The sequence below is a fragment of the Cervus canadensis genome, chromosome 1, assembly GCF_019320065.1.
Source record: "Cervus canadensis isolate Bull #8, Minnesota chromosome 1, ASM1932006v1, whole genome shotgun sequence".
Lineage (NCBI taxonomy): Eukaryota > Metazoa > Chordata > Mammalia > Artiodactyla > Cervidae > Cervus > Cervus canadensis.
The window spans coordinates 15,826,766-15,853,763 of NC_057386.1; the positions used below are offsets into that span (position 1 = coordinate 15,826,766).

At 38.5% G+C, this 26,998-nt stretch overlaps 2 protein-coding genes across 2 annotated transcripts in view; both read right to left on the reverse strand.

Annotated features, from left to right (window-relative positions):
* EFCAB3 (EF-hand calcium binding domain 3) overlaps positions 1–26,998 on the reverse strand; it is a 150,517-nt gene that overhangs the window by 76,363 nt on the left and 47,156 nt on the right. Inside the window, exons 17-25 of the mRNA XM_043465601.1 lie at positions 21,395–21,448; positions 17,158–17,262; positions 16,798–16,851; positions 15,723–15,827; positions 13,519–13,572; positions 8,501–8,605; positions 7,753–7,806; positions 2,136–2,237; positions 449–502 (exon numbers count right to left, since the gene is read on the reverse strand). Coding sequence (XP_043321536.1) covers positions 449–502; positions 2,136–2,237; positions 7,753–7,806; positions 8,501–8,605; positions 13,519–13,572; positions 15,723–15,827; positions 16,798–16,851; positions 17,158–17,262; positions 21,395–21,448 — 687 coding nt within the window. The remainder of the gene's footprint in view (positions 1–448; positions 503–2,135; positions 2,238–7,752; positions 7,807–8,500; positions 8,606–13,518; positions 13,573–15,722; positions 15,828–16,797; positions 16,852–17,157; positions 17,263–21,394; positions 21,449–26,998) is intronic.
* Positions 22,145–23,533, reverse strand: LOC122439948 (keratin, type I cytoskeletal 18). The gene has a single exon (XM_043465574.1). The coding sequence runs from the start codon at positions 23,483–23,485 to the stop codon at positions 22,196–22,198; it is 1,290 nt and encodes a 429-aa protein (XP_043321509.1). The 5' UTR covers positions 23,486–23,533; the 3' UTR covers positions 22,145–22,195.

Consider the following 26,998-nt stretch of genomic DNA (forward strand, 5'->3'; position numbering starts at 1 on the left):
CTATCCTGTGCATGGGTCAATCTGGCACAGAGTAACACGGAGGCACAATGATTCGTGATGGTAAGTAGAGTCTACAGGTAAGTAATATCTCTGTTACTGCTTCTTAACCTGAATTATGGAACAGACTGTTTCCTGATGCAAAAACTTCACATTAAGATTCATTGTGTTCACCTATATTTTGATTTTTTTAAACACTAGGGAAATGAGAGCACATTACTGGCCAAAACACTGGACAAGTTAATATTCCTTATGGAGAGTGCCCACACTTTCTCTAAATCTCTAATAATCTAAACTAGTATCAATAAGTCAAAATTATCAATAAATAGATAAAAGAGCAGAGTGAACTTACTAATGACTGGACAGAGTAAACTACTGCTGTTAAGTAAGTAATTCTCCATAAAACATCAAGATCTCAATTTTATAACATGTGATACCAATTCTTACTCACCTGTAAAAGTGTTTGCTGCATCCATCAACACATCCAAGTCAACCTTTTCATCTTCTATAAGAAATTCAGAATTTAGATTCAGGTATGTGTGCTAAGTGGCTCAGTGGTAAAGAATCCACCTGCCAATTCAGGAGACACAGGTTTGAACCCTGGGTTGGAAGATCCCCTGGAGAAGGCAATGGCAACCCACTGCAGTATTCTTGCCTGGGAAATCCCATGGACAGAGGAGCCTGGTGGGCTATAGTCCATGGGGTCACAAAAGAGTTGGACAGGACTTAGAGACTAAACAACAACAATAACAAAGATAATAAGGTATCTTTAACAAAGATAATTGAAAAATTAAATACACAAGTCTCTTCAATAAGTAGTTTGGGAAATCTGAAACATTTTCTTTTTTTTAAATATTTATTTATTTGTTTATTCATTTGACGGCCTCGAGTCTTAGCTGTGGTATGTGGGACCTACTTCCCTGACCAGGGATTGAACCCTGGCCCCTTACACTGGGAGCACAGAATCTTAGCCACTGGACCACCAGGGAAGTCCCCTGAAACATTTTCTTAAACCACATACCAAGATAAACTCAAAATGGATTAAAGATTTAAATGCAAGACCTGAAACCGTAAAACTAGAAAAAAACATAGGCAGTAAGCTCTTCAACACTGGACTTAGAAATATATATATTTTTTGGATGTGTCTCCTAGGCAAGGGAAACAAAAGCAAAAATATTCAAATGGAATTATGTTAAACTAAAATGCTTTTGTACCTAAAAAGAAACCATCAACAAAATGAGAAGGCAACCTACTGAATGGGAGAAGATATCTGCAAATATATATCTAGTAAGGGGTTAATGTATCTATTAATAATAAATACATTGCACAGAAATAGTATAAATAGTTGCCAAATAAATAAAGCAATACAACACAATGCTGGCATATTGTTGGCACTCAATAAATGTTTGCTGAATGAATTAATTAAAGAAAGAAATGTATTTAAAACTCATGACTTTCATCCTTGAACAATGAAGTCTTACTCTAGTAAAAGATCTTTCTAATCCTTGGGGTTCCATGCTATTACAAAGGAAACTTGAAACCAGCCCTCATGCCAGACAAGATTATCCGATGAAGAAAGAAGAGACTACTCCCCTCCTTTTCTTCAGTCTGAGTCCTTTTATCTTAGCCCTGATTCCATCCCAGTTACGCTATTTAACAAAAAAAAAGGTCAGTCTATATTCTTATGTATGTATCTTTATATTATCTTTTCCTAATTCTTTCTTCTTACCTTTCCTTTATCTTTCTTCCTTATCTTACTCAATTGGCTGATACCTTGTATCTAAATTTCCTGTAATTACTTCAATTATGTCCTAAAAAGGATTTTTCTCTCTGTTCTGTTTCCCCCCACCCCATTTTTTGTTCTGAGGCAATCCCATGGTCCACAGTCTTCTGATTCACACTTTTATTCTCTATCTTGCTTTCACCTACCACATCAGATCAGTCTTCCCAATATATTACCAATGTGGCTCCCTAAATAAGACCCTTATTATCTGGATTTTTATAAGGCTGTATCATCTGGATTTCAGCAATAGCCTCTACATTGTATCTTTGCTTTCAGTTTTCTCTTCCGAACATGTCACAGCTTTCAGAATGAGCTGAGTTATCGTCTACAAGATAAAGGCATCCTAAAGGCTCACCAGTAGGTAGGTGGGTTTGCAAGTCCTGGATTTCCTTTGCTTCAAGGTTGAATCCAGTGTTTTGTAGAACATTACTCAGGTCAGTGACATTAACCTTGCCTCCTTAATAAAAACAAGAGAAAATAGAAAAAATGTCACGAAATGAAAAATTCAGACTATCAACACTTACCTAGAAATAAAAGCACAAAAGAGCTTTACAGCAAGTTGTGTGGAATCAGAAACAAAATATGATCCCAAAACTAATTGGGAGAAGTTTATATTGGGGAGAAAAAAGTAAAGAAAGAATTTGGCAACTCTGGTAAATTAGACAACAACCAAATCATGTCATTCTTGTCAAAAAGTAAGATCTGAAACTTCCCACAGTAACAATAAATTAGCTTCTTAATGTAATTTATACTACAGAAAAACTAGTTAATGAGGCAGACTTTCTAAATACAAAATGACAAGAAGAAATCACAGAAGGAATGACTGATATAAACACACAAAAATGAAAAATGTCTGTATACTGAAGTACAACATAGTGGACAGAAAGTAAGTTGGTGGCTGCCTAGGTCTGTGAGAGTTATAGGGAATGGGGAGTGACTGCTAATTAGTGCAGTTTCTTTTTGGTGATGAAAATGTTCTAAATTGATTGTAGTGATGGTTGCACAACTCTATTACTATACTAAAAATCACTGAATTGTACATTTTAAATGGCTGAATTACAAGGTGTATAAATTATATTTTAATAAAACTGTTGTTAAAAAATACAACATAATAAAATAAAAATGCAAACAAACAAATGGAAAAATATTTTCTATAGACATGACAATGTGCTAATATCCTTATAAAGAAGTCATTGAAATTAATAGGAAAAATGCAAAGATGCCATAGGATAATGGACAAGATGCCAGACAAATAATTAAAAGACTGAAAGATATAATGATATAAACCATTTTCAACTTCACCAATTAAAAAATACAGACTCCATTTCTCATCTGTCAAATTAACAAGGCCAAAAAAATGTGAAGCAATATATAGTGGCCAACACATAACAGTAATGGGTACTCTTATTCATTTATATAAATCAAAGAGTTAAGATCCTTTGACCTCGTAATTCTAGTTGGCAAACTCTACCTAAAAATGATTTTAAAAGTTGAATAAATATTTATATATAAAGACCACAGATGTATAATAGCAAAGCACTACAGACTACTTAAATGTTCAATAAGAAAAGAAAAATCAAACCAGCTTTACAACAAATGTTAAAGAGACTTACATAGTCAAGAAATACAAGAGAAGAAAAAAGATCTACAAAATCAACCCCAAACAATTAAAATGGCAATAGGAACATATATATCAATAATTACTTTAAATGTAAATGGATTAAATGTTCCAACCAAAAGACACAGGCTGTCTGAATGGATACAAAAACAAGACCATATCTATGCTGTCTACAGAAAACCCACTTCAGACCTAAAGACACATATAGACTGAATATGAGAGGATGGAAAAATATATTCCATGCAAATTGGAAGCAAAAGAAAGCTGGAGTAGGAATCTTCATATCAGAAAAAATAGACCTTAAAGTAAAGAAGATTACAAGAGATAAGGAAGGACACTACATAATGATCAAGGGATTAATCCAGGAGGAAAACATAACAACTGTAAATATCTATGCACCCAACATAGGAGCACCTCAATACATAAAACAAACACTAACAGACATAAAAGGAGAAATTGACAGTAACACAATAATAGTAGGAGACTTAAACACCCCACTCACACCAATGGACATCATCAAAACCGAAAATTAATAAGGAAACACAAGTCTTAAATGATACATTAGATGAGATGGATCTCATTTTTATCTTCAGGACATTCCATCCAAATGCAGAAGAATACACATTCTTCTCAAGTGCACATGAAACATTCTCCAGGATAGATCACATCCTGGGTCACAAATCAAACCTCAGTAAATTTAAGAAAACTGAAATCATATCAAGCATCTTCTCTGACCACAGTGCTATGAGACTAGATATCAATTACCAGAAAAAAACTATAAGAAACAGAAATACATGGGGATTACACAACACATTTCTAAATAGCCAACAGGTTACTAAAGAAATCAAAAGGAAAAAAAAAATTTCTAGAAACAAATGACAATGAAAACACGACAACTCAAAACCTACAGGATGCAGCAAAAGCAGTTCTAAGAGGGAAGTTTATAGCAATACAGTCCTACCTCAAGAAACAAGAAAAACATTGAATAGACAACCTAACTTTACACCTAAAACAACTGGAAAAAGAAGAACAAAAAACCTCCAAAATTAGTAGAAGGAAAGAAATCATAAAGATCCAAGCAGAAATAAATGAAAAAGAAATGAAAGAAACAATAGCAAAGATTAATAAAACTAAAAGCTGGTTCTTTGAGAATATAAACAAAATTGACAAGCCTTTATGCTCATCAAGAAAAAAAGAGAGAAGAATCAAATCAACAAAATTAGACCTGAAAAAGGAGAGGTTACAACAGACAATGCAGAAATACAAAGGATTATAAGAGACTATTTTGAACAACTATATGGCAAAAAAATGGATAACCTGGAAGAAATGGACAGATTCTTAGAAAAGTTCAATCTTCCAAGACTGAACCAGGAAGAAATAGAAATTATGAGCAACCCAACTACAAGCACTGAAATTGAAGCTGGGATCAAAAAATCTCCCCAAAAACAAAAGCCCAAGACCAGATGGCTCCACAGGAGAACTCTATCAAACATTAGAGAAGAGCTAATGCCTATCCTTCTAAAACTCTTTCAAAAAATTGCAGAGGAAGGACCACTTCCAAAGTCATTCTATGCAACCACCATCACCCTGATACCAAAGTCAGACAAAGACAACACAAAAAAAGAAAACTATAGGCCTCTATCATTGATGAACATAGATGCAAAAATCCTCAACAAAATTTTAACAAACAGAATTCAGCAATACATCAAAAAGCTCACACACCATGATCAAGTTGGGTTTATTCCAGGGATGCAAGGATTCTTCAATATATGCAAATCAATCAATGTGATACACCATATTAACAAATTGAAAGATAAAAACCATATGATCATCTCAATAGATGCAGAAACAGCCTTTGTCAAAATTCAGCATCCATTAATGACCAAAGCTCTTCAAAGAATGGGCATAGAAGGAACCTACCTCAGCATAGTAAAGGCCATATATGATAAACCTAGCGCAAACATTATTCTCAATGGTTAAAAACTGAAAGCATTCCCCTTAAGATCAGGAACAAGACAGGGGTGCCCACTTTCACCACTGTTATTCAACATAGTTCTGAAAGTCCTAGATAGATCAATCAGAGAAGAAAAAGAAATAAAAGGAATCCAGATCAGAAAAGAAGTAAAGCTCTCATCGTTTGTAGATGACATGATACTGTACATAAAAAAACCTAAAGACAGTATCAGAAAACTACCAGAGCTAATCAGTGAATTTAGCAAAATTGCAGGATACAAAATCAATACATAGAAATCACTTGCCTTTCTATACACTAACAATGAAAAATCAGAAAGAGAAATTAAGGAATCAATCCCATTCACCATTGCAACAAAAAGAATTAAATATCTAGGAATAAATTTACCTAAGGAGACAAAAGAACTGTACACAGAAAATTATAAGACACTAATGAAAGAAATCAAAGAGAACATAAACAGATGGAGATATTCCATGTTCCTGGGTAGGAAGAGTCAATATTATAAAAATGACTATATTACCAAACGCAATCTACAGATTCAATGTGATCCCTATCAAATTAACAATGACATTTTTCACAGAACTAGAACAAAAAATTTCACAATTCATATGGAAACACAAAAGACCCTGAATAGCGAAAACAGTCTTGAGAAAGAAGAAGGGAGCTGGAGGAATCAAACTTCCTGACTTCAGAGTATACTACAAAGCTACAGTCATCAAGACAGTATGGCACTGGCACAAGAACAGAAATATAGACCAATGGAGCAAGATAGAAAGCCCAGAAATAAACCTATGCACCTATGGGTACCTTATTTTTGACAAAGGAGGCAAGAATATGCAATGAGGCAAAGACAGCGTCTTCAATAAATGGTGCTGGGAAAACTGGATAGCTACACGTAAAAGAATGAAATTAGAGCACTTTCTAACATCACACACAAAGATAGAATCAAAATGGATTAAACACCTAAATGTGACACAAGAAACTATAAAACTCTTTGAGGAAAACATAGGCAGAACACTCAATGACATAAATCAAAGCAAGGTACTCTATGACCTACCTCCTAGATTAGTGGAAATAAAAACAAAAGTAAACAAGTGGGACCTGATTAAACTTAAAAGCTTTTGCACAGTAAAGGAAACCATAAGCAAGGTGAAAAGACAACCCTCAGAATGGGAGAAAATAATAGCAAATGAAACAAATGACAAGGGATTAATTTCCAAAATATACAAACAGCTCATACAACTCAATACCAGAAAAACAAACAACCCAGTCAAGAAGAAGTGTGGAAAAGACCTAAATAGACATTTCCCCAAGGAAGACATACAGATGGCTAACAAACACATGAAAAGATGCTCAATATCGCTCATTATTAGGGAAATGCAAATTAAAACTACAATGAGATATCACCTTACACTGGTCAGAATGGCTATCATTAAAAAGTCTACAAACAATAAATGCTGGAAAGGGTATGGAGAAAAGGGAATGCTCTTGCACTGTTGGTGGGAATGTAAATTGATTCAGCCACTATGGTAGATGGTATGGAGATTCCTTAAAGAACTAGGAATAAAACCACCATATAACCTGGCAATCCCACTCCTAGGCATATACCCTGAGGAAACCAAAATGGAAAAAGACACGTATTCCATTGTTCATTGCAGCATTAATTACAATAGCTGCACCCTAATGGAAGCAACCTAGATGTCCATCGACAGATGAATGGATAAAGAAGTTGTGGTGCATATACACAATGGAGTATTACTCAGCCATAAAAAGGAACACTTTTGAGTCAGTTCTGATGAGGTGGATGAACCTAGAACCTATCATACAGAGTGAAGTAAGTCAGAAAAAGAAAGATAAATATCATATTCTAATGCATATATATGGAATCTAGAAAAATGGTACTGAAGAATTTGTGTACAGGGAAGCAATGGAGAAACAGACACAGAGAATAGACTTATGGACATGGGGAGAGAGGAGGAGAGGGTGAGATGTATGGAAAGAGTAACATGGGAACTTACATCACCATGTGTAAAATTCCAGTGGGAATTTACTGTATGGCTCAGGAAACTCAAATAGGGGTTCTGTGTCAACCTGGAGGGGTGGGATGGGGAGGGAGATGGGAGGGGTTTCAGTAGGGAGGGGATATATGCATACCTATGGCTGATTCATGTTCAGGTTTGACAGAAAACAACAAAATTCTGTAAAGCAATTATCCTTCAATAAAAAAATAAATAAATTTAAAAAGAAAAGAATAATCAAGTAAATTGTGTGTGTGTAAATACAACACAATGATATAGTCTTAAAAATGATGTTTACAAATAAGTTTTCAATGATATGGTGATGACTGGGCACACATGGACACATGTCTTTTTTTCCACTCACCTTTGAAAGACTTCACACCCTTCAGCAATTCTTTCTTAAACACCTTTTTATCAGCTGTAAACAAACAAACAACAACAAAAAACCCCATGATTTAGTTTTTGATGATTCATAAAAATCAGTATTTACTTTCAGAAAGGGAAAACTTAAATTTATCAAAGTTTATTCTCAATGAAATAAAAAGTACTCAGAAAATTCAGTGTAGTGAATCTATCCACTGGACAGAAGAGAAGACTACTGCTAGTGGCATCCTACTTTGCTGAAACACACATAGCTTTTTCTTTACCATTTCTCCTCTCTCATTTGGCTTTATTTTTCTTTCTTCATTTTCCTATCCTCCTTCCCTTTTCTCTTCTTACAGCTTAGACTTTAGATTTCTCCCAAAGAGATGAAAGGACATGTGTGTCCTATATGGGACTTCTGTCTAAAGAGGTCCCAGTTTCCTAAACCAAAATCTAAATGAAAAGAACAGGATTTCAAAAAAAATGCTAAGATTGAATCTTTAAACAATATTTTTAATTGACATAAAATGTTTCAAATGTTAGAATTTCTTATACAAAACCCTACAACTAACCTTCCCTGAAGTTTTGTTTAGGAGGGCAGGAACTTGAGGAAATGTGCTCCCCACAGTCACGGTACCTGCCCAACAGAGTTTAGTACAGTGCTATGTACAAAAGAGAGCTTCAGTAAATGTTTGTTGAAGGAATACATTTTTAGACTTCAGTGACATAGAACACACTTAAATGCTTACCAGAAACGGGCAGAGTTTTAATAAGCTTTTTGTGTTCCTTATTTGTGATCTCTATTCCCATGTTTTTAAGAACATTTTTCAGGTCCTCAGTGTGAATCTTCTCTCCTTTAGAAAAGGAAACGTGTACATATTAAACATCCTTATCAGGTGCAGGGGAAAGAATAAGGTACAATGAAGGCTTGTTAAGCTCTTCAGAATCAAGGAGGAGAGTCAGATATTTTTCTTTCAACCTAAGTAAAGAGAACCTCTTATAATGATAAGACAATAATATGCATAAAAAGTAAAATAGGAATTGTATAATCTCAGTAACTTAGATACTGTTTGACGGCTAATATAAATAATTCAATCACATAACAGTTGTATTATTTTCTTTATTTTTTCCCTTCTTCCTTCTCTCTCCCCTCCTCTAGGCCTCCCTCTTCTTCATCTTTCTTTTCTTCTGTTGCCTAAATTATAGAATTAGTTTTAATAATGATAACAAACATTGACTTATAAAAATTTCCACCTTGAATAAAGTTATATTTATACAATTATTAATGCACTGCAAGCTGAAAAAAAGATATGAAAAACCAAATAAGAAAGTCTAACATGTATATAATAGGAGTTTCCAAAAGTGAAAAAAGAGAAAAGAGGGGTGAGATAATACTAAAACGTAAGGACTGAGGATTTTCAGACTTGATGAAAGGCATAAATGTTCAGTTTCAGGAATCAGAAGTTCAAGCAGGAAAAATATAAAGAGATCTACACTCGGCCATGTGATAATGAGAACTTCAAAGATAGAGATAATCTTAAGAGTTACAAGAGAAAAAGAGATTAACTATCAAAGAGCAATGAAGACTTATAGTTAATTTTTTAATGGCAAAAAAGAGGGCCAGGAAACAGTGCATATGAGTCTACCTATCTATGTATGTATGTTCTTTTATCTCTTTTTCCCCTTTTAAATTAAAATACAAATTTTGTTATAGGCTAACTTTATAGCTTAGTCTCTAAGTAACAATGTTCAAATGGGGCTGTAACTAAATTTGGGAAGTAACTAACATGACCCAGAGATGTATGACTGTCTCCCAGAGATAGACTGTTGGAACTTTGCTTCTTCTTATTCTGGGGAGAGAGTGAAGACAACTTTCACTTGTATGAAGGATAGCTACTCCTTACTAGCTGGAAACTAAGAGAGGTTTTTTTTTTTTTTATTGTTTTATATGGAAGCTAAATTCAAATATATGTAGAAGAGTCTGTAGCTGAGTAGTCAAAAGGAGATTTAGGAACTAATTCTCAGTGCTCTGGTCCTACCCTTCTGTACTTTGCTTTGTGTGTGTGTGTTAGTCACTCAGCCATGTCTGACTCTTTGTGACCCCACGGACAGTAGCCTGCCAGGCTCCTCTGTCCGTGGAATTCTCTAGGCAAGAATACTGAAGTGGGTTGCCATTCCCTTTTCCAGGAGATCTTCTGACCCAGGGATTGAACCTGGGTTTTCTGCATTGCAGGCAGATTTTTTTCTATCTGAGCCACCAGGGAAGCCCTTATGTGTGGGACTCTAAATCACATTTCTGTTTTGCCAGCTGGCTCTATATTAAATCCTGTGAATAGGGGATGCTAGAGAGTCTGTAAGGGTGGCAGATGAAGGTAGTTCCTGAAGCAGTAGGTGAATCAAGTTTTCAATTTTTCAGCCTTGTGGAACCAGTTTCATTACACTTTTTTCAGACATAGTAGCTGAATGCATGCATGTGTGCGAAGTTGCTTTAGCCATGTCTGACTCTTTGTGACACTATGGACTGTAGCCTGCCAGGCTCCTCTATCCATGGAATTCTCCAGACAAGAATACTGGAGTGGGTTGCCATTCTCTCCTCCAGGGGATCTTCCCAACCTAGGGACCAATATGTCTCCTGCATTGGCAGGCAGGTTCTTTACCACTAGCACCAACTGGGAAGTCCATAGTAGCTGCACATGTCAGTATTCTAAGGTAAAATGACCATCTACACATCTAGACTTAGTCAAACCATGATTCAAGCATGAATGTAAAATAAAGATTTTTCAGACAAAGACTGACTATTGTTGAAAGTACTAAGAACAATTTACTTGAGGAAGAATAAAGTCAATCCCCAAAAAAGTAGAAGTAAGAAACAATGGTGAGCAAAGAAAGTGATAAGCATGTTTAAATTTTGTGGAAGGCTGCATTTAAATTGCTCTACTCTTGCTTTTAATATACTCACTTGGCAAAACTCCATTCCTGGTTAAAAGAAGTGTCTGCTTATTCTGTCAGAGAAGGCAATGGCACCCCACTCCAGTACTCTTGCCTGGAAAATCCCATGGATGGAGGAGCCTGGTAGGTTGCAGTCCATGGGGTCACGAAGAGTTGGACACGACTGAGCAACTTCACTTTCATGCACTGGAGAAGGAAATGGCAACCCACTCCAGTGTTCTTACCTGGAGAAACCCAGGGACGGGGGAGCCTGGTGGGCTGCCGTCTATGGGGTCGCACAGAGTCGGACACGACTGAAGCGACTTAGCAGCAGCAGCAGCAGCTTATTCTGTGTCTGCAGCCATGCAGCTGCATGGAGTTGAAGTTAACTATGCAGTTTTCATGTTAAATTGATGACCATGAAGCTCAAGTAGGTCCTTATTTCTGTTGGGCAATCACACCATACTTGGCTGGTCCATTAACTTTCCCACTCTTCTTGTTGACTGCTTCACATCACCTCCCTTTCAAACCACCACTTCCTTCTTCTCTATTTAATCACAACTTCTTTTATCTCTCTAATTAAAGAAGTCCTCATGGCAGAAACTGAAGAAGAACTAAAGAGCCTCTTGATGAAGGTAAAAGAGGAGAGTGAAAAAGTTGGCTTAAAACTCAACATTCAGAAAACTAAGATCATGGCATCTTGTCCCATCACTTCATGGCAAATAGATGGGAAAATAATGGAAAAAGTGAAAGACTTTGTTTCCTTAGGCTCCAAAATCACTGCAGATGGTGACAGCAGCTATGAAATTAAAAGACACTTGCTCCTTGGAAGAAACGCTATGACCAACTTGGATAGCATATTAAAAAGTAGAGACATCACTCAGCCAGCAAAAGTACATCTAGTCAAAGCTATGGTTTTTCCAGTAGTCATGTATGGACGTGAGAGTGGGACTATAAGGAAAGCTGAGCACTGAAGAATTGATGCTTTTGAACTGTGGTATTGAAGAAGACTCTTGAGAGTCCCTTGGACTGCAAGGAGATCCAACCTGTCAAGCCTAAACAAAATCAGTCCTGAATATTCATTAGAAGGACAGATGTTGAAGCTGAAACTCTAATACTTTGGCCACCTGATGCAAAGAACTGCCTCATTTGAAAAGACCCTGAAACTAGGAAAGATTGAAGGCAGGAGGAGAAGGGGATGACAGAGGATGAGATGGTTGGATGGCATCACTGACTTGATGGACACATGAGTTTGAGTAAGCTCCAGGAGTTGGTGATGGACAGGGAAGCCTGGTGTGCTGCAGTCCGTGGGGTCACAAAGAGTTGGACACGACTGAGTGACTGAACTGAACTTTCTGAAAGAAGTCCTAAACACCCACCACCAGAAAATTCCATATTCACTGTTTCTAAATCTTATCCTCTCAATTTCTATTAAACATCCTTCAGTTAGGCTTTTTTCCACTCTCACCACCTACAACGTCTCTCTCTCTCTTTTTTAACTTCTCTTTTTGATACTACCAGTGATCTCCATGTGGCTATACACAATGGTCAATTCTCAGCCCTTATCTTACTTGGATTGTCAGCAGCATTTAACTCTGTTGATTTGCCCTCTAATCTGATATGGTAGATGCTATAGATGCACTGACCAAATCTCTAACCTTTGCCATTTCAATGCACACTAGTCCAACTTTCAATTGCCAGTATCTCTTTGTCTGAAGGATTTCTTTGTGTACATTGTGTCACAAAATGATCACCACAATAAGTCTAGTTAACATCCATCACAGTGGCTCCTTTTAAAATATATCAAAATTCAATTACTTTTTTTTTGGCAGTGACTCCAGGCAAAACGGGGATCTAGTTCTCACCCCACCCAAGGCCAGGGGTCAAATCCGTGTCCCCTGCAGTTGAAGCCCAGAATCTTAACCACTGGACTTCCAGGAAAATCCCTATTTTTCATCACTTTATTGTTATCTAACCTGGTATTAAAAACCATCATCTCTAACGTGGATTACTCTTAAAGCCTCTTAAATGGTTTCCCTGTTTCTATTCTTGGTTTCTTTCCTCCACTTCCCCCACCTCCACTGCTTCACCCCATCATCTGTTCACACAGAATCTGGAAAGATCTGATGAAAGATTAGGTCAGATTATATCATGCCTCAGCTCTAAATCCTTCAATGGCTTCCCATTTATCTTAGAAAAAAGCCCAAGACCTGGCAGGGCTTTCATGGTGATGGCTGATCTTGTACCCATCACGTCTCTCTTCTCATCTCCTGTTACTGTTTTCCTTACTTACTCAACTTCAGCTACATTGGCCTTCTTGCTGTTTCTTGAATACCCCAGATATGCTCCCACCTTTGGGCCTTAGTACTTATTTCCTTTGCCTGCAACACTCTTTTTCCAGAAGTCCCCACATGACTGAAACTCATAACTTTTTCAGGTATTTGCTCAAATGTCACCATCTTAAAGAGACCCGATTCTCTATTTAAGACCGTAACTGCTCCTTTTCCCAACATACTTTGCTCTCCCAGTCTCCTTTACTGTAGTCTACTTTTCATTCTTCTCTATAGAATTTACCACTTTCAAACAAACTATATAATGCACTTATTTATAACGTTTATTGTTTACTGCTTATTTCCTCTGCTAGAATGTAAGCTCGGTGGAGGAAGTTATATTTGTTCTGTTTACTGATGTACTGTAAATGCCTCAAACAATGCCTGGCATGTAGTAAGTGCTGAATAAATAGTTGTTGAGTGAATAAAGAAAGGAAACACTATTATATTAAAAATACAGTTCCATATAAAACTTCAAGACCAAATAATAATTGTAATATCTCACTCACCTGTAATATTTTTAACTTTATCCATCAACACATTTAAATCAATCTTCTCATTATCTTAAAGATAAAAAAATAAAAAAATTTTTTAGAAAAGTGATATGAAATCCTTAAATTGTGAAGCAAAATCCCCAAATTCAACCATTTGAAAACATTTCCCTAGAAGTTTATTAGCTTTTCAGGTCAGAGATCATACTTGTAATTAAAACAGTTCCTGCATTTCACTCTATCAAAAATCCACACAGCACAGTGCATGAGCAACGTTTAAAGTACTCTCCTAAAAAAAAAAAAAAAAAGTACTCTCCTTTCCTTTGAGACACTCTTTTATTAGGTTAGTCTTTCTCAGACAGGAGTTTGAAACTTATTGAGAATTTAAAAATTTTGTTTAAAAATTATGTCTCCATTTCACCAGTGTTGACTTTACCTTTGGGCTTATATTCACCTTGGCACCAAGTGATACCCTTAAAGGACAGACTGCTGGTGTGCATGTCTGGTGCTCTTAGCTTGCTAACACAATCATCATCATGTTGATGTATTTGGTTAAACTTCCAAGTTATATTTGTTCTGTTTACTGACAAAATTTTTGTTTTGCAGTACCCATTCTCAATGGAAAGACTTTTTCATAGACCATTAACTTAGTTTCTTTAGTCAGTATTTCTCAAAATAAAACCAGAAGCTATTGGATATCAATAGATACATTTTAATGAGTTTATAAAACTGAAAGTTTAAGAAACACTAAATTGGGATGTTACAATAGTAATTAAAGGATTATTGTTGTTAAGCTGCTAAGTTGTGTCCAGCTCTTTGGGACTCCATGAACTGAAGCATGCTAGGCTTCCCTGTCCTTCACTATCTCCCAGAATTTGCTTAAACTCACATCCATTGAGTGGGTGATGCCATCCAGCCATCTCATACTCTGTCGCCCCCTTCTCCTCTTGCCTTTAATAGTAAAAAGATGCTATTACACTAACGGGCAAGATTCAGTTTGCAGCCTTAAAGCTGTCCATGGACAAGCTCATTCTCCACTCATGACTTGGTCAAGGGTGCCAATTCATCACTGCTCAAATGTGTTTGCATTCTTGTATTATTTTTAATATTCTTCAGATTTTAAGTTCCCCCAAGGGTGAGATACCAGTTTAATGGTTTGTTCAAGAGTGATGTTCCATAAATGCTATGTTGTTGTTCAGTCACTCAGTCATGTCCAACTCTTTGCGACCCTATGAACCACAGCATGCCTCCCTGTCCATCACCAACTCCCGGAGTCCACCCAAACCCATGTCCATTGAGTCAGTGATGCCATCCAACCATCTCATCCTCTGTCGTCCCCTTCTCCTCCCTCCTTCAATCTTCCCAGCATCAGGGTCTTTTCAAATGAGTCAGTTCTTCGCATCAGGTGGCCAAAGTATTGGAGTTTTAGCTTGAACATCAGTCCTTCCAATGAACATCCAGGACTGATCTCCTTTAAGATGGACTGGTTGGATCTCCTTGCAGTCCAAGGGACTCTCAGGAGTCTTCTCCAACACCACAGTCTAACACATGCCAAATTTAATGCCAGTTGGTAACTTCACTATACATCTTCTTAAGATCATTAATTCTGTAGTTCATGGCAATATTAGCAGAGTGGTTGAAAGACAGTTTCTGGAGCCAGATTGCCTGTCTACCACTAGCTCTCTGACTCTAGGCAAGCTACTTGTTTTCTCTGTGCCTTAGTTTCCTGATATATAAATTAAGCATTAAAATGGAACTCATAGAGTAGTTTGGAAGATTAAATGATATAGTAAACTGCTTAGAACAGTGCCTTGCACATACCAGGACTATGTAAGTGTTGCACACTACTTTTTAATGCTGGATTAATAGCAGGGACTCAAGGATTGAAGTGTTGACACTAGTTCTCTGAAATCTACAAAATCTCTAGTTCAATAAATCCCCCACATTCTTAAAAAAAACCCACAACAACCCAGTGATTAAAGATTTGAGTATTCTTGTTAGACCTTGGCATTCCCTATGGAGAGTGACACTTGTCATCTATATTGGGCAGCCTTCTTGGTGATCTTCCCTGAGTGATAGTTACTTGGCTTCAGCTGTGCTGAAGGCCTCACTCTTTTTCTTCTTTTCATATGTTATACATCATATCTTCAGTCATTCCAGCCCTGACACTGGCCTCATATCCAAAGTTTTGCTAAGGGGTATACTGATATCAAAACTCTCACCGTAAACTGGTAGGTGGTCCTTTAGTTCCTGGATTTCTTCCTCTGTGAGATCAATTCCCATGTTTTTAAGGCAAATGTCCACTTTATCTGAAGATACCTTTGTCCCTTAGGAAAGAAAGGGATGGATATGAGAAATAGTTCTAGTGATGTAAGGAGTGGATTATTTTAGCTCATATTGAGGCATCAATACTTATAGAGAATAAAGAGCAAAGAACAAATGGCTGAAGTAAATGTGATCTTGGTGTCTAAGTCAGAAATTCCTAAACTTTGATCTCTGGGATTTGGAAAACTTTTAAGAGAAGAAACTGAGGGGTTGGAGGTATCTGATGTGTGTGTGTGTGTGTGTGTGTTAGTTGCTTAGTCGTGTCTGACTCTTTGCAACCCCATAGACTGCAGCCCACCAGGCCCCTCCATCCATGGGATTCTCCAGGTAAGAACACTGGAGTGGGTTGCCATTTCCTTCTCCAAAAGGAACTATAGAAAGAAAGAAAGTGAAGTCGCTCAGTCATGTCCGACTCTTTGCGACCCAGTGGACTGTAGCCTACCAGGCTCCTCCAGCCATGGAATTTTCCAGGCAAGAGTACTGGAGTGGGTTGCCATTTCCTTCCAGGAGATATCTGATAAGTCATGACAAAGACTAAAATTAACCTTTATAAACATCTGTACAGTAGTATTTGAAACTTGCTAAATTAATGGAGAAATATCCATCCATCCATCCTGTCCATGGATTTACTCTATCATAATCCTATACATTTAATAACACACATTTCTAGGTACTATCTCTAAGTCAATATCAATATGACTGAAAGAGGCCCAGTAATCTGAATGCTAAATCTTTCCCTCTTCCCCAGTTACTCTGATATACAACTTTATTTGGGAACCAAAGCTTTGGAGTTTACTGTAGTTAAACAATTTTGGTGAAGGTACAGTACCTAAGGCATATAAAGAATAAATACTGAATTAATAGCTGGGACAGCAGGATTAATAATCTGAAATATGTAAAACAGAGTTTTTGAAAATAAGAACAGAGCTCAATGTCCTCAGTTTTAATTGCCTTTTCATACTTCTCACTTACCTTCAAGAGACTGCAATTCTTTCATCAACCTGTTCATATACACCCTTCTTTGGGCTGCAAGAAAGGGAAAAATCCAAAGCTCAGACAGCAATCTAGATATTTTAAAATAGAATAAAACACACATAATTTTAGAAATACAGACTTGCATGTTTTATTCTAGACATTCTTATTATTTCACTTAAAAGAATAAAACTCAAGAATGGAAACAGCTCTCAACTTGGTAAAATCATTTTGGTGGGGAGGGCATGAGACAGTCCATAAATAGCGTGTATTAGTCATGTAAGTCTGTAGTCTGTAGTCTCAAGTTTCCTTGAAGGTCACTATGACTTTTTTCCCCACTGTGGTATTTTTAATGCTCACCATCAACTGGAAGATTGTTCAGTAGTTCCATGCCTTTATCTTCTGTGAGATCTATCCCCATATTTTCCAGAAAATTTTCCAGGTTACTAGTATCAACTTTCTCACCTTTAAAAAGTAAAACATGGTAATGGTTGACAATTTGAAGAATGATGATTCTTTATTGTTAAAAAAATCCCTATATTGTCTTTGTCAATGAAGCAAAACTGGCAAGAATGTAAACTACTGCTAAGACATGATCTTAAAGTATTTTGGCTAAACAAAGGTGATCAAAGTTAGGCTGCGAGTCAGTAGATGGAAACATTCATCAGTAAATAGGTAGAGTGAGAGAATATATCGGAGAAGGCAATGGCAACCCACTCCAGTACTCTTGCCTGGAAAATCCCATGGACAGAGGAGCCTGGTAGGCTGCAGTCCATGGGGTTGCTAAGAGTCGGACACAATTGAGTGACTTCACTTTCACTTTTCACGTTCATGAATTGGAGAAGGAAATGGCAACCCACTCCAGTATTCTTGCCTGCAGAATTCCATGGACAGAAGGGCCTGGTGGGCTGCTGTCTATGGGGTCGCACAGAGTTGGACATGACTGAAGCGACTTAGCAGCAGCAGCAGCAGAGAATATATCAATAAGGAAATAACTGCTATTAAAATAAAATTTTGTGCATGCATTAAAATCCCAGTTTTACAGTCTTTTTGATCATGTGTCGTGGAACTATACCTGGGCTTTTCTCCAGGGCCTTCTTTCTTTTTTCAAAAATTTATTTATTTTTTAATTGAAGGACAATTGCTTTACAGAATTTTGTTGTTTTCTGTCAAACCTGAACATGAATCAGCCATAGGTATACATGTATCCCCTCCCTTTTGAATCTCCCTCCCTTCTCCCTCTCTATCTTACCCCTCTAGGTTGATACATAGCCCCTGTTTGAGTTTCCTGAGACATACAGAAAATTCCTGATGGCTATCTATTTTACATATGGTAATAAAAGTTTCCACGTTCCTAATACATCTCACCCTCTCCTCCCTTCTCCCATGTCCATAAGTCTGTTCTCTCTATCTGTTTCTCCATTGCTGCCCTGCAAATAAATTCTTCAGTATATCTTTCTAGATTCCGTATATATGCATTAGTATATGATACTTATCTTTCTCTTTCTGACTTACTTCACTCTGTATAATAAGCTGTAGGTTTATCCACCTCATTAGAACTGACTCAAATGTATTCCTTCTTTATGGCTGAGTAATATTCCATTGTGTATATGTACCACAAATTCTTTATCCATTAATCCCTCGATGGACATCTAGGTTGCTTTCATGTTCTAGCTATTGTAAATAGTGTTGCAGTGAACAATAGGATACATGTGTCTTTTTCAATTTTGGTTTCCTCAGTCTGCTAACTTCATCAAGTTTTGACAGACATGAACCACCTTCTGCCTCAAGATTATTATTCTTTTATTTGTACCACTCTTTTATTTGTATCATCTCCTTTCTCAAAAGGTAAGGATCTCAAAAATGTCTACCCTCTCTATATTCTGTTTTACCATTCTAATTTTTCCTCCATTGCTTTTCAACCCTTCCTATAGTGCCCTTTTGGACTCATATGTCATTAAATTTCAATTTGTCTATATCATCAATCTCTTTGCAGACTCTCACCTTCTTTCTTAAGTTAATTTCACCTTTTCCTAATAGACTTTTCTATTATTATTATTATTAATTTTAATTTTTTATTTAGAGAAACCTGCTCATTATTCTATATCCCATAGCCTTAGGGCTTGGCATTCTCCTGGATTCCAGTTGCTGCTTTCCAACTATGCTCAAACCTTTCCTCTTTTGAGATTTATGAAACACTTTCTTTTTATTGTCACTTAATTGATTTCTTGGTCATGTCAGGAGCTTATATCCTGTTACTCACAGTCTTCCTCTGCACTTAAACTCCTGGCATCATTACAGTGAATTCCAGTCTTTATTTGGAGGGCTCATTCAACAACTTATTCTCCAGATCTCTGATCTCCTTATCCTCAGACTTATCTCATAAATTCTATACTAGTTAACTGACATGGACATACCCTTGACTTTGTTATCACCTGGAAGTGCTTTTTAAAATCTTAAATTCTAACATGCATGTTCCTGGCCAGAACTTCATATTTTCCCACTTCACTTACTTCCTTACTCCTACCACACATGTTATAATTTCTGTAGAGCCCTTCATTCCACCCCCTCACTTTTCTCTAAGTTCATAATTTCCATTATAATTTCCATTTTCAGTTCTTTCCCTATCTGCCCATACTTGACCACTTAACCACTCTCTTGACTACACCTTTCATGTCTTTATGCTTTCATTCTTTTGGCACATCAGCCTTGAGAAATTCCTAACTTGGTCCACCTGAAGAATACCATAATCATGGGAAAAGTTACTTATTTATGATAACTGACCTTGTTTGACTCTTGGCACTTCTCTGCAGTGCTTTCATATATTTCTCTAGTCCCTATTTTCTACCAAAGTAATCTGAAACCAGCAATGTCCATGCATGCTAAGTCGTTTCAGTTGTGTCTGACTCTGCAACCCTATGGAATGTAGCCTGCCAGGCTCCTCTGTCCATGGGATTCTCCAGGCAAGAATACTGGAGTGGGTTGCCATGTCGTCCTCTGGGGGATCTTCCCAACCCAGGGACTGAACCTGCATCTCTTATGTCCCCTTCATTGGCAGGTGGGTCCTTTACCTCTAGTGCCACCTGGAAAGCCCAAAGTCAGCAATACTTTTTTTGACGTTCCCTGCCTCCTTACTGTGCCTTTTTTTTTTTTTTTTCAGTAGATGATTTTGTTTTACACTTTATGGAGAAAATTGAAGCTTTGAGGTAAATTCCTCTGAATTTAACTCCACATTTACACAGATTCTCTTCCCGACTTGAGGTCTGACTGACTCAGAAAAAAGAGGTGGTTTCAGATTCTTACCCACATATTCAACTGCCTATCATTCAATTTCCCATAGATGTCTCACAGGAACCCCAAATTCAATATGACCAAAATGAAGACTATCTCTTTGTTCCTAAGTCTGTTTTGCTGAAGTCTTTATTTTGGTAAATGTCGTTATCACCCACCCAACTACCCAGCTCAGAAACAAAGGAGTCAGCCTTCACTCCATCCTTTTGCTCTATTTCCATAGCTCATGAGTAGCCAAATCCTATAGATTCTACATCTCTAACATCTCTTACATATGCCCCTTTCTTTTCAAGTCTCATAAAGAACGGTTTAGTTTTGCCCTTTATTGTCTTTTGCCTGAACAGTTAAAATCTGCTTCATAACTAGTCTCCCTGACTCTATTCTAGCACACAAATCTCCATCCATCATTTATACTGCAGCTTGAGTAATCTTTCTAATTTGAAAATCTAATCACATAGTCCCCTGTTTAAAACCCGGGAATGACTTCCCACTCGGCACAGAATAAAACTCACACTCCTTTATTTGGTATCCAAGGTCCTCCATAATTTGTCTCTTATATTAGTTTCCTGATATTGCTATATGTTACAAATTACCAAAATCTTGGTGACCTAAAACAACATGGATTTGTTTCTTGTGCAGTTCTGGGGGTCAGAGGTCTGAGTCAGTCCCGCTGGGGTAACATCAAGGTGTCTGCAAGGCTGGCTCCTTCAGGGGGCTCTAGAGAGAGAATCCGTTCCCTTGCATTTTCCATGTCTAGAGGCCACTTACTTTCCTTGGTTCATGACCCCTCTTCCATCTTTAAAGTCAGCAATATAGCATCTGGCTTCCATTGCTGCATTGCCTTCTACTTTTTCTGTCATCAAATTTCACTTTGCTTCCTTTTTCTAAGGGTATCTGTGATTACATTTAGGGTCAGCTGGATAATCAAGGATATTTTCTCCATCTCCAGATCATCCTTAATCACATTTCCACATATATGGTCTTTTGCCACATAAGGTGACAGCCACAAGTTCTGCCCATCCCACTCTGTCTATCCGGCAAAACTGACTCACCTTTCAAGGATCAGCTCACTGTCGCCCATACTATTAAAGCATTCACCAGTTTCTCCTCCTCAGGTTCAACTGACCATTCTGCTCTTCCTTTGCTTGGTATAGGTTTTAAACAAAGCACCTATAACATTTTATTGCATTGATTTATAGTTTTTTCCTTGCCTCAACTACATAAGCTCCTGGAAGGTTGGTTTTTTTGTATCCATACTTGGAGTATAGTAGATGCTTAACAATGAGTTAATAAAAATCTAACCTACCTGTAAAAAAGTTTCCTTCCTCCATTACCACACTCACATCTACTTTCCCCTCATCTGTAAGAGAAGACAGAATTTTATTCACAAAGACAATAAAAGAGAGAAATGGAAGACAGATATAAGTTATACGCTGAAGAAAAACATGAAATTCAGCAAATGTTATGGTTTGCTTTAGAGTTTTATCCTATTTTCATTCCAAATGGAAAGTGTGGAAAGACAAACCTCTTGATTATAAAGAAGATACTTACCTCACACTTCCAACTTCACTTTTATTCTATTAAGATAAACTTTACATGGTGGAATGGTGGACTGACATTTAAAAAGTCACCCTCTCTACTTTCAGATCTAGAAAAATTCTTGTTTTTCATTGATGATAAGGTTGACAAGCATCTTAAAAGGGGCAAATGCTCAAGTAGGAAAGATCTGACTTGGAGCATTGAAAATACCTACTTTTGGGGACTTCCCTGGCAGCCCAGTGGTTAAGACTCCATGCTTCCACTGCATGGGTTTGACACCTGGTTGGGGAACTAAGATCCTGCAAGTTATGCAATGTGGCCAAAACAAAACACCAAAACAACTTAGTTTTTTGCTCAATGCACAGGTAACACTTAGCTGTGTTCAGGCATTATCCATACTCAGTATTGAAAAAAAAAGAGCTTTGATCAACCTGACTAAACTTTAATAAGCAGTTTAAAAATCTTTATTAGTATTTTCCTTTTTTTTTTTTTTTTTTTTTTTTTTTATGCAATAACGTCTCAACTTTTATTGACTCCCTGCTCCCCAGGGGATCCTGCTTCTGCTGCCTCAGTGCCTCAGAACTTTGGTGTCTGAGGTCTCAGACACCACTTTGCCATCCACGAGCCGGAGGGTGGTGGTCTTATGGATGGTTTGCTTGGAGTTGCTGCTGTCCAGAGCATCGCCAAGGCTGAAATCCTCCCCATCTTCCAGCAGGCGGCGGTAGGTATTGATCTCAGCCTCCAGCTTGACCTTGACATTCAGCAGGGCCTCGTACTCCTGGGTCTGGCGTTGCCCCTCTGCCCGGGTCTGGGCCAGCTCTGACTCCAGGTGCAGGAGGACTCCGTTGAGCTGCTCCATCTGCATGGCGTAGCGGGTCTCCACTTCCCTCAGGCTGTTCTCCAAGCTGGCCTTCAGGTTTCTCATGGAGTCCAGGTCGATCTCCAGGGACTGGACGGTGCGCCTCAGCTCTGTGAGGGTCATCTCAGCAGCTCCTATCTCGGCAGTCTGCGAGGTGACCACTGTGGTGCTCTCCTCAATCTGCTGGGACCAGTACTTGTCCAGCTCCTCTCGGTTCTTCTGAGCCAGCTCGTCATACTGGGCCCGGATGTCTGCCATGATCTTGCTGAGGTCCTGAGGTTTGGGGGCATCTAACTCCACAGTCAGCCCAGAGTTGGCAATCTGGTTTTGTAGACCCTTTACTTCCTCCTCATGGTTCTTCTTCATGAAGAGCAGCTCCTCCTTGAGAGCCTCGATCTCAGTCTCCAGCTGCAGCCGGGTGACATTGGTGTCATCGATGACCTTGCGGAGCCCGTGTATGTCACTCTCCACAGACTGGCGCATGGCCAGCTCCGTCTCATACTTGACTCTGAAGTCATCAGCAGCAAGACGGGCATTGTCAATCTGCAGAACGATGCGGGCGTTGTCCACAGAATTTGCAAAAATCTGAACCCTCAGGTCCTCGATGATCTTCAGGTAATGCCCCCAGTCTCTGACCTGGGGTCCCTTCTTCTCCAGGTGTTCCCGGATTTTGCTCTCCAGTCTCCGGTTATCAGCCTCCAGGCTCCTCACCTTCTCCAGGTAGGAGGCCAGGCGGTCATTCAGGTCTTGCATGGTCTCCTTCTCGCCCTGGATGCCCCCTACACCCACCAGACCCCCGGCCATCCCGGCGCCCAGGTTCCCGGACCCCCAGCCGCCCCGGACGCTGGTGGAGCGGGACACGGAGATCCGGGAGCCCGAGCCCCCGGCGCCTGCATAGACGCTGGCCGCGCTGCTGACCGGTCGGACCCGGTGGCCCGACGACTGCACGGAGCCCAGGGACCGGTAGTTGGAGAAGGTGGATTGGGCGCTGAAGCTCATGATGTTTGTTCACGAGGAAGGAGCGAGGCCAGGACTCAGGTGCTGGACCGTCAGTATTTTCCTTTTAAATGGGGTATTTAGAGGGAACAGCCCGATGGATGATCAGTGTCTCACAGGAAGCTGTCTGTTCTCATCTATTTCAGTTAGTCCTACAGAAGACTCATGAATAGCCTGAAACAGGTTTCTAATGTTATTTCCCATGGGCTCATTGACCTCAGAATTGGTACTCCAAGAGTTGGCTGATACGTCCATGACCAAAATCACTGTTGTGGCATTCTAGTACCATTTAAATTACCTGGAAAATATGATAATAAAATATATCTACATCCTTTTATACGCAAGTCAAAAATACTGGGAAACTATATATTTCAAGAAATAAAGAAAAAATTATCCTATGGAAAATTTCCATTTCTCTGGCCATAGCAAAGGCATAGTTAAGTGGCATTGTGTCGACATGAATATATATGGGTCATTATAAATACTAATAATAAAATCTACTATTAAATGCCTACTCTGTGTTAGGCCCTATCCTAGAAACTTACAACATTTAGGAAAGGTAACTATTACATTCTTCTTCTTTTTTTAAGAAACTAAGACTCAGAGGGATTAATTTGAACAATCTTGCACAGACAGAGCTGAGATTTAAGTCTGTGTCTTATTCCAAATTTCAAATTCTTTCCATAATGCCATATAATCAGTAGAGCCAGTGGGATAAAGCCCAGGTTTTTATTGTTTTTCTCGAAGGGGTTTGTTATCTTGCAAACTTTTCCTAGTGGATACTTGTGGGTCTCACTACTAGAGGTTACTCTAACATATACTAGGTGTGATAGTTATAAAGGAAAATTATTTTGGAATTATTTCTTCATTTTGAACTTGTTTCTGGTAGTTCAGAATTCATCCTAGCTAAATTTTTCCCTGTCTTTTTCTTAAGACTACTTTCCTCCTTACTCTATTTGCTTACTTTCAAAGTTTCCTTATCAAATATTCCCTCCACTTATTTATTAATTTTGCTTCTCCTGTTGGTCTGCTAATAGTCTTTACAGTGTTTTGGCACAATGCTAAACTTTGCTAAATCTGTGGACAGCTAACTTCCTAGGGAAAGTCAAGTAAGAAAATTATTAGAGTATTCATTTCCAAATATCTTTATACATATTTCTAGTTCCAAGTCCTATCAGTTCAGTCAGTTCAGTCACTCAGTCGTGTCTGACTCTTTGCGACCCCATGAATCGCAGCACACCAGGCCTCCCTGTCCATCACGAACTACTGGAGTTTACTCAGACTCATATCCATCGAGTCCATCCAGCCATCTCATCTTCTGTTGTCCCCTTCTCCTCCTGCCCCCATCCCTCCCAGCATCAGGGTCCTTTCCAATGGGTCAACGCATTGCATGAGGTGACCAAAGTACTGGAGTTTCAGCTTCAGCATCAGTCCTTCCAATGAACACCCAGGAGTGATCTCTTTTAGGATGGACTGGTTGGATCTCCTTGCAGTCCAAGGGACTCTCAAGAGTCTTCTCCAACACCTAAGTTCAAAATCATCAATTTTTCGGTGCTCAGCTTTCTTCACAGTCCAACTTTCACATCCATACATGACCACTGGAAAAACCATAGCCTTGACTAGACCGACCTTTGTTGGCAAAGTAATGTCTCTGCTTTTTAATATGCTGTCTAGGTTGGTCATAACTTTCCTTCCAAGGAGTAATCTTTTAATTTTTTAATTTCATGGCTGCAATCACCATCTGCAGTGATTTTGGAGCCCCCCAAAATAAAGTCTGATACTGTTTCCACTGTTTCCCCATCTATTTGCCATGAAGTGATGGGACCAGTTGCCATGATCTTAGTTTTCTGAATGTTGAGCTTTAAGCCAACTTTTCACTCTCCTCTTTCACTTTCATCAAGAGGCTTTTAAGTTCCTCTTCACTTTCTGCCATAAGGGTGGTGTCATCTGCATATCTGAGGTTATATGCAGCAATCTTGATTCCAGGTTGTGCTTCCTCCAGCCCAGCGTTTCTCATAATGTACTCTGCATATAAGTTAAATAAGCAGGGTGACAATATACAGCCTTGACGTACTCCTTTTCCTATTTGGAACCAGTCTGTTGTTTCATGTCCAGTTCTAACCGTTGATTCCTGACCTGCATATAGGTTTCTCAAGAGACAGGTCAGGTGGTCTGATATTCCCATTTCTTTCAGAATTTTCCACAGTTTATTGTGATCCACACAGTCAAAGGCTTTGGCATAGTCAATAAAGCAGAAATAGATGTTTTTCTGCAACTCTCTTGCTTTTTCAATGATCCAGCAGATGTTGGCAATTTGATCTCTGGTTCCTCTGCCTTTCCTAAAACCAGCTTGAACATCTGGAAGTTCACGGTTCACGTATTGCTGAAGCCTGGCTTGGAGAATTTTGAGCATTACTTTATTAGCGTGTGAGATGAATGCAATTGTGCAGTAGTTTGAGCATTCTTTGGGATTGCCTTTCTTTGGGATTGGAATGAAAGCTGACCTTTTCCAGTCCTGTGGCCACTGCTGAGTTTTCCAAATTTGCTGGCACATTGAGTGCAGCACTTTCACAGCATCATCTTTCAGGATTTGAAATAGCTCAACTGGAATTCCATCACCTCCACTAGCTTTGTTCATAGTGATGCTTCCTAAGGCCCACTTGACTTCACATTCCAGGATGTCTGGCTCTAGGTGAGTGGTCACACCATTGTGATTATCTGGGTTGTGAAGATCTTTTTCGTACAGTTCTGTGTATTCTTGCCACCTCTTCTGAATACCTTCTGCTTCTGTTAGGTCCATACCATTTCTGTCCTTTATTGAGCCCATCTTTGCATGAAATGTTCCCTTGGTATATCTCTAATTTTCTTGAAGAGATCTCTAGTCTTTCCCATTCTGTTTTTTTCTTCTATTTCTTTGCATTGATAGCTGAGGAAGGCTTTCTTATCTCTCCTTGTTATTCTTTGGAACTCTGCTTTCAAATGGGAATATCTTTCCTTTTCCCCTTTGCTTTTTGCCTCCCTTCTTTTCACAGCTATTTGTAAGGCCTCCTCAGACAACCATTTTGCTTTTTTGCATTCCTTTTCCATGGGGATGGTCTTGATCCCTGTCTCCTGTACAATGTCATGAACCTCTGTCCATAGTTCATCAGGCACTCTGTCTATCAGATCTAGTCCCTTAAATCTATTTCTCACTTCCACTGTATAGTCATAAGGGATTTGATTTAGGTCATACCTGAATGGTCTAGTGGTTTTCCCTACTTTCTTCAATTTCAGTCTGAATTTAGCAATAAGGAATTCATGATCTGAGCCGCAGTCAGCTCCCAGTCTTGTTTTTGCTGACTGTATAGAGCTTCTCTATCTTTGGCTGCAAAGAATATAATCAATCTGATTTTGGTGTTGACCAACTAGTGATGTCCATGCGTAGAGTCTTCTCTTGTGCTGTTGGAAGAGGGTGTTCAGTATGACCAGTGCATTTTCTTGGCAAAACTCTATTAGCCTTTGCTCTGCTTCATTCTG

Coding starts and splice junctions, on each gene's coding strand:
- LOC122439948 (XM_043465574.1), bottom strand. CDS start 23,485: ATGAGCTTCAGCGCCCAATCCACCTTCTCCAACTACCGGTCCCTGGGC.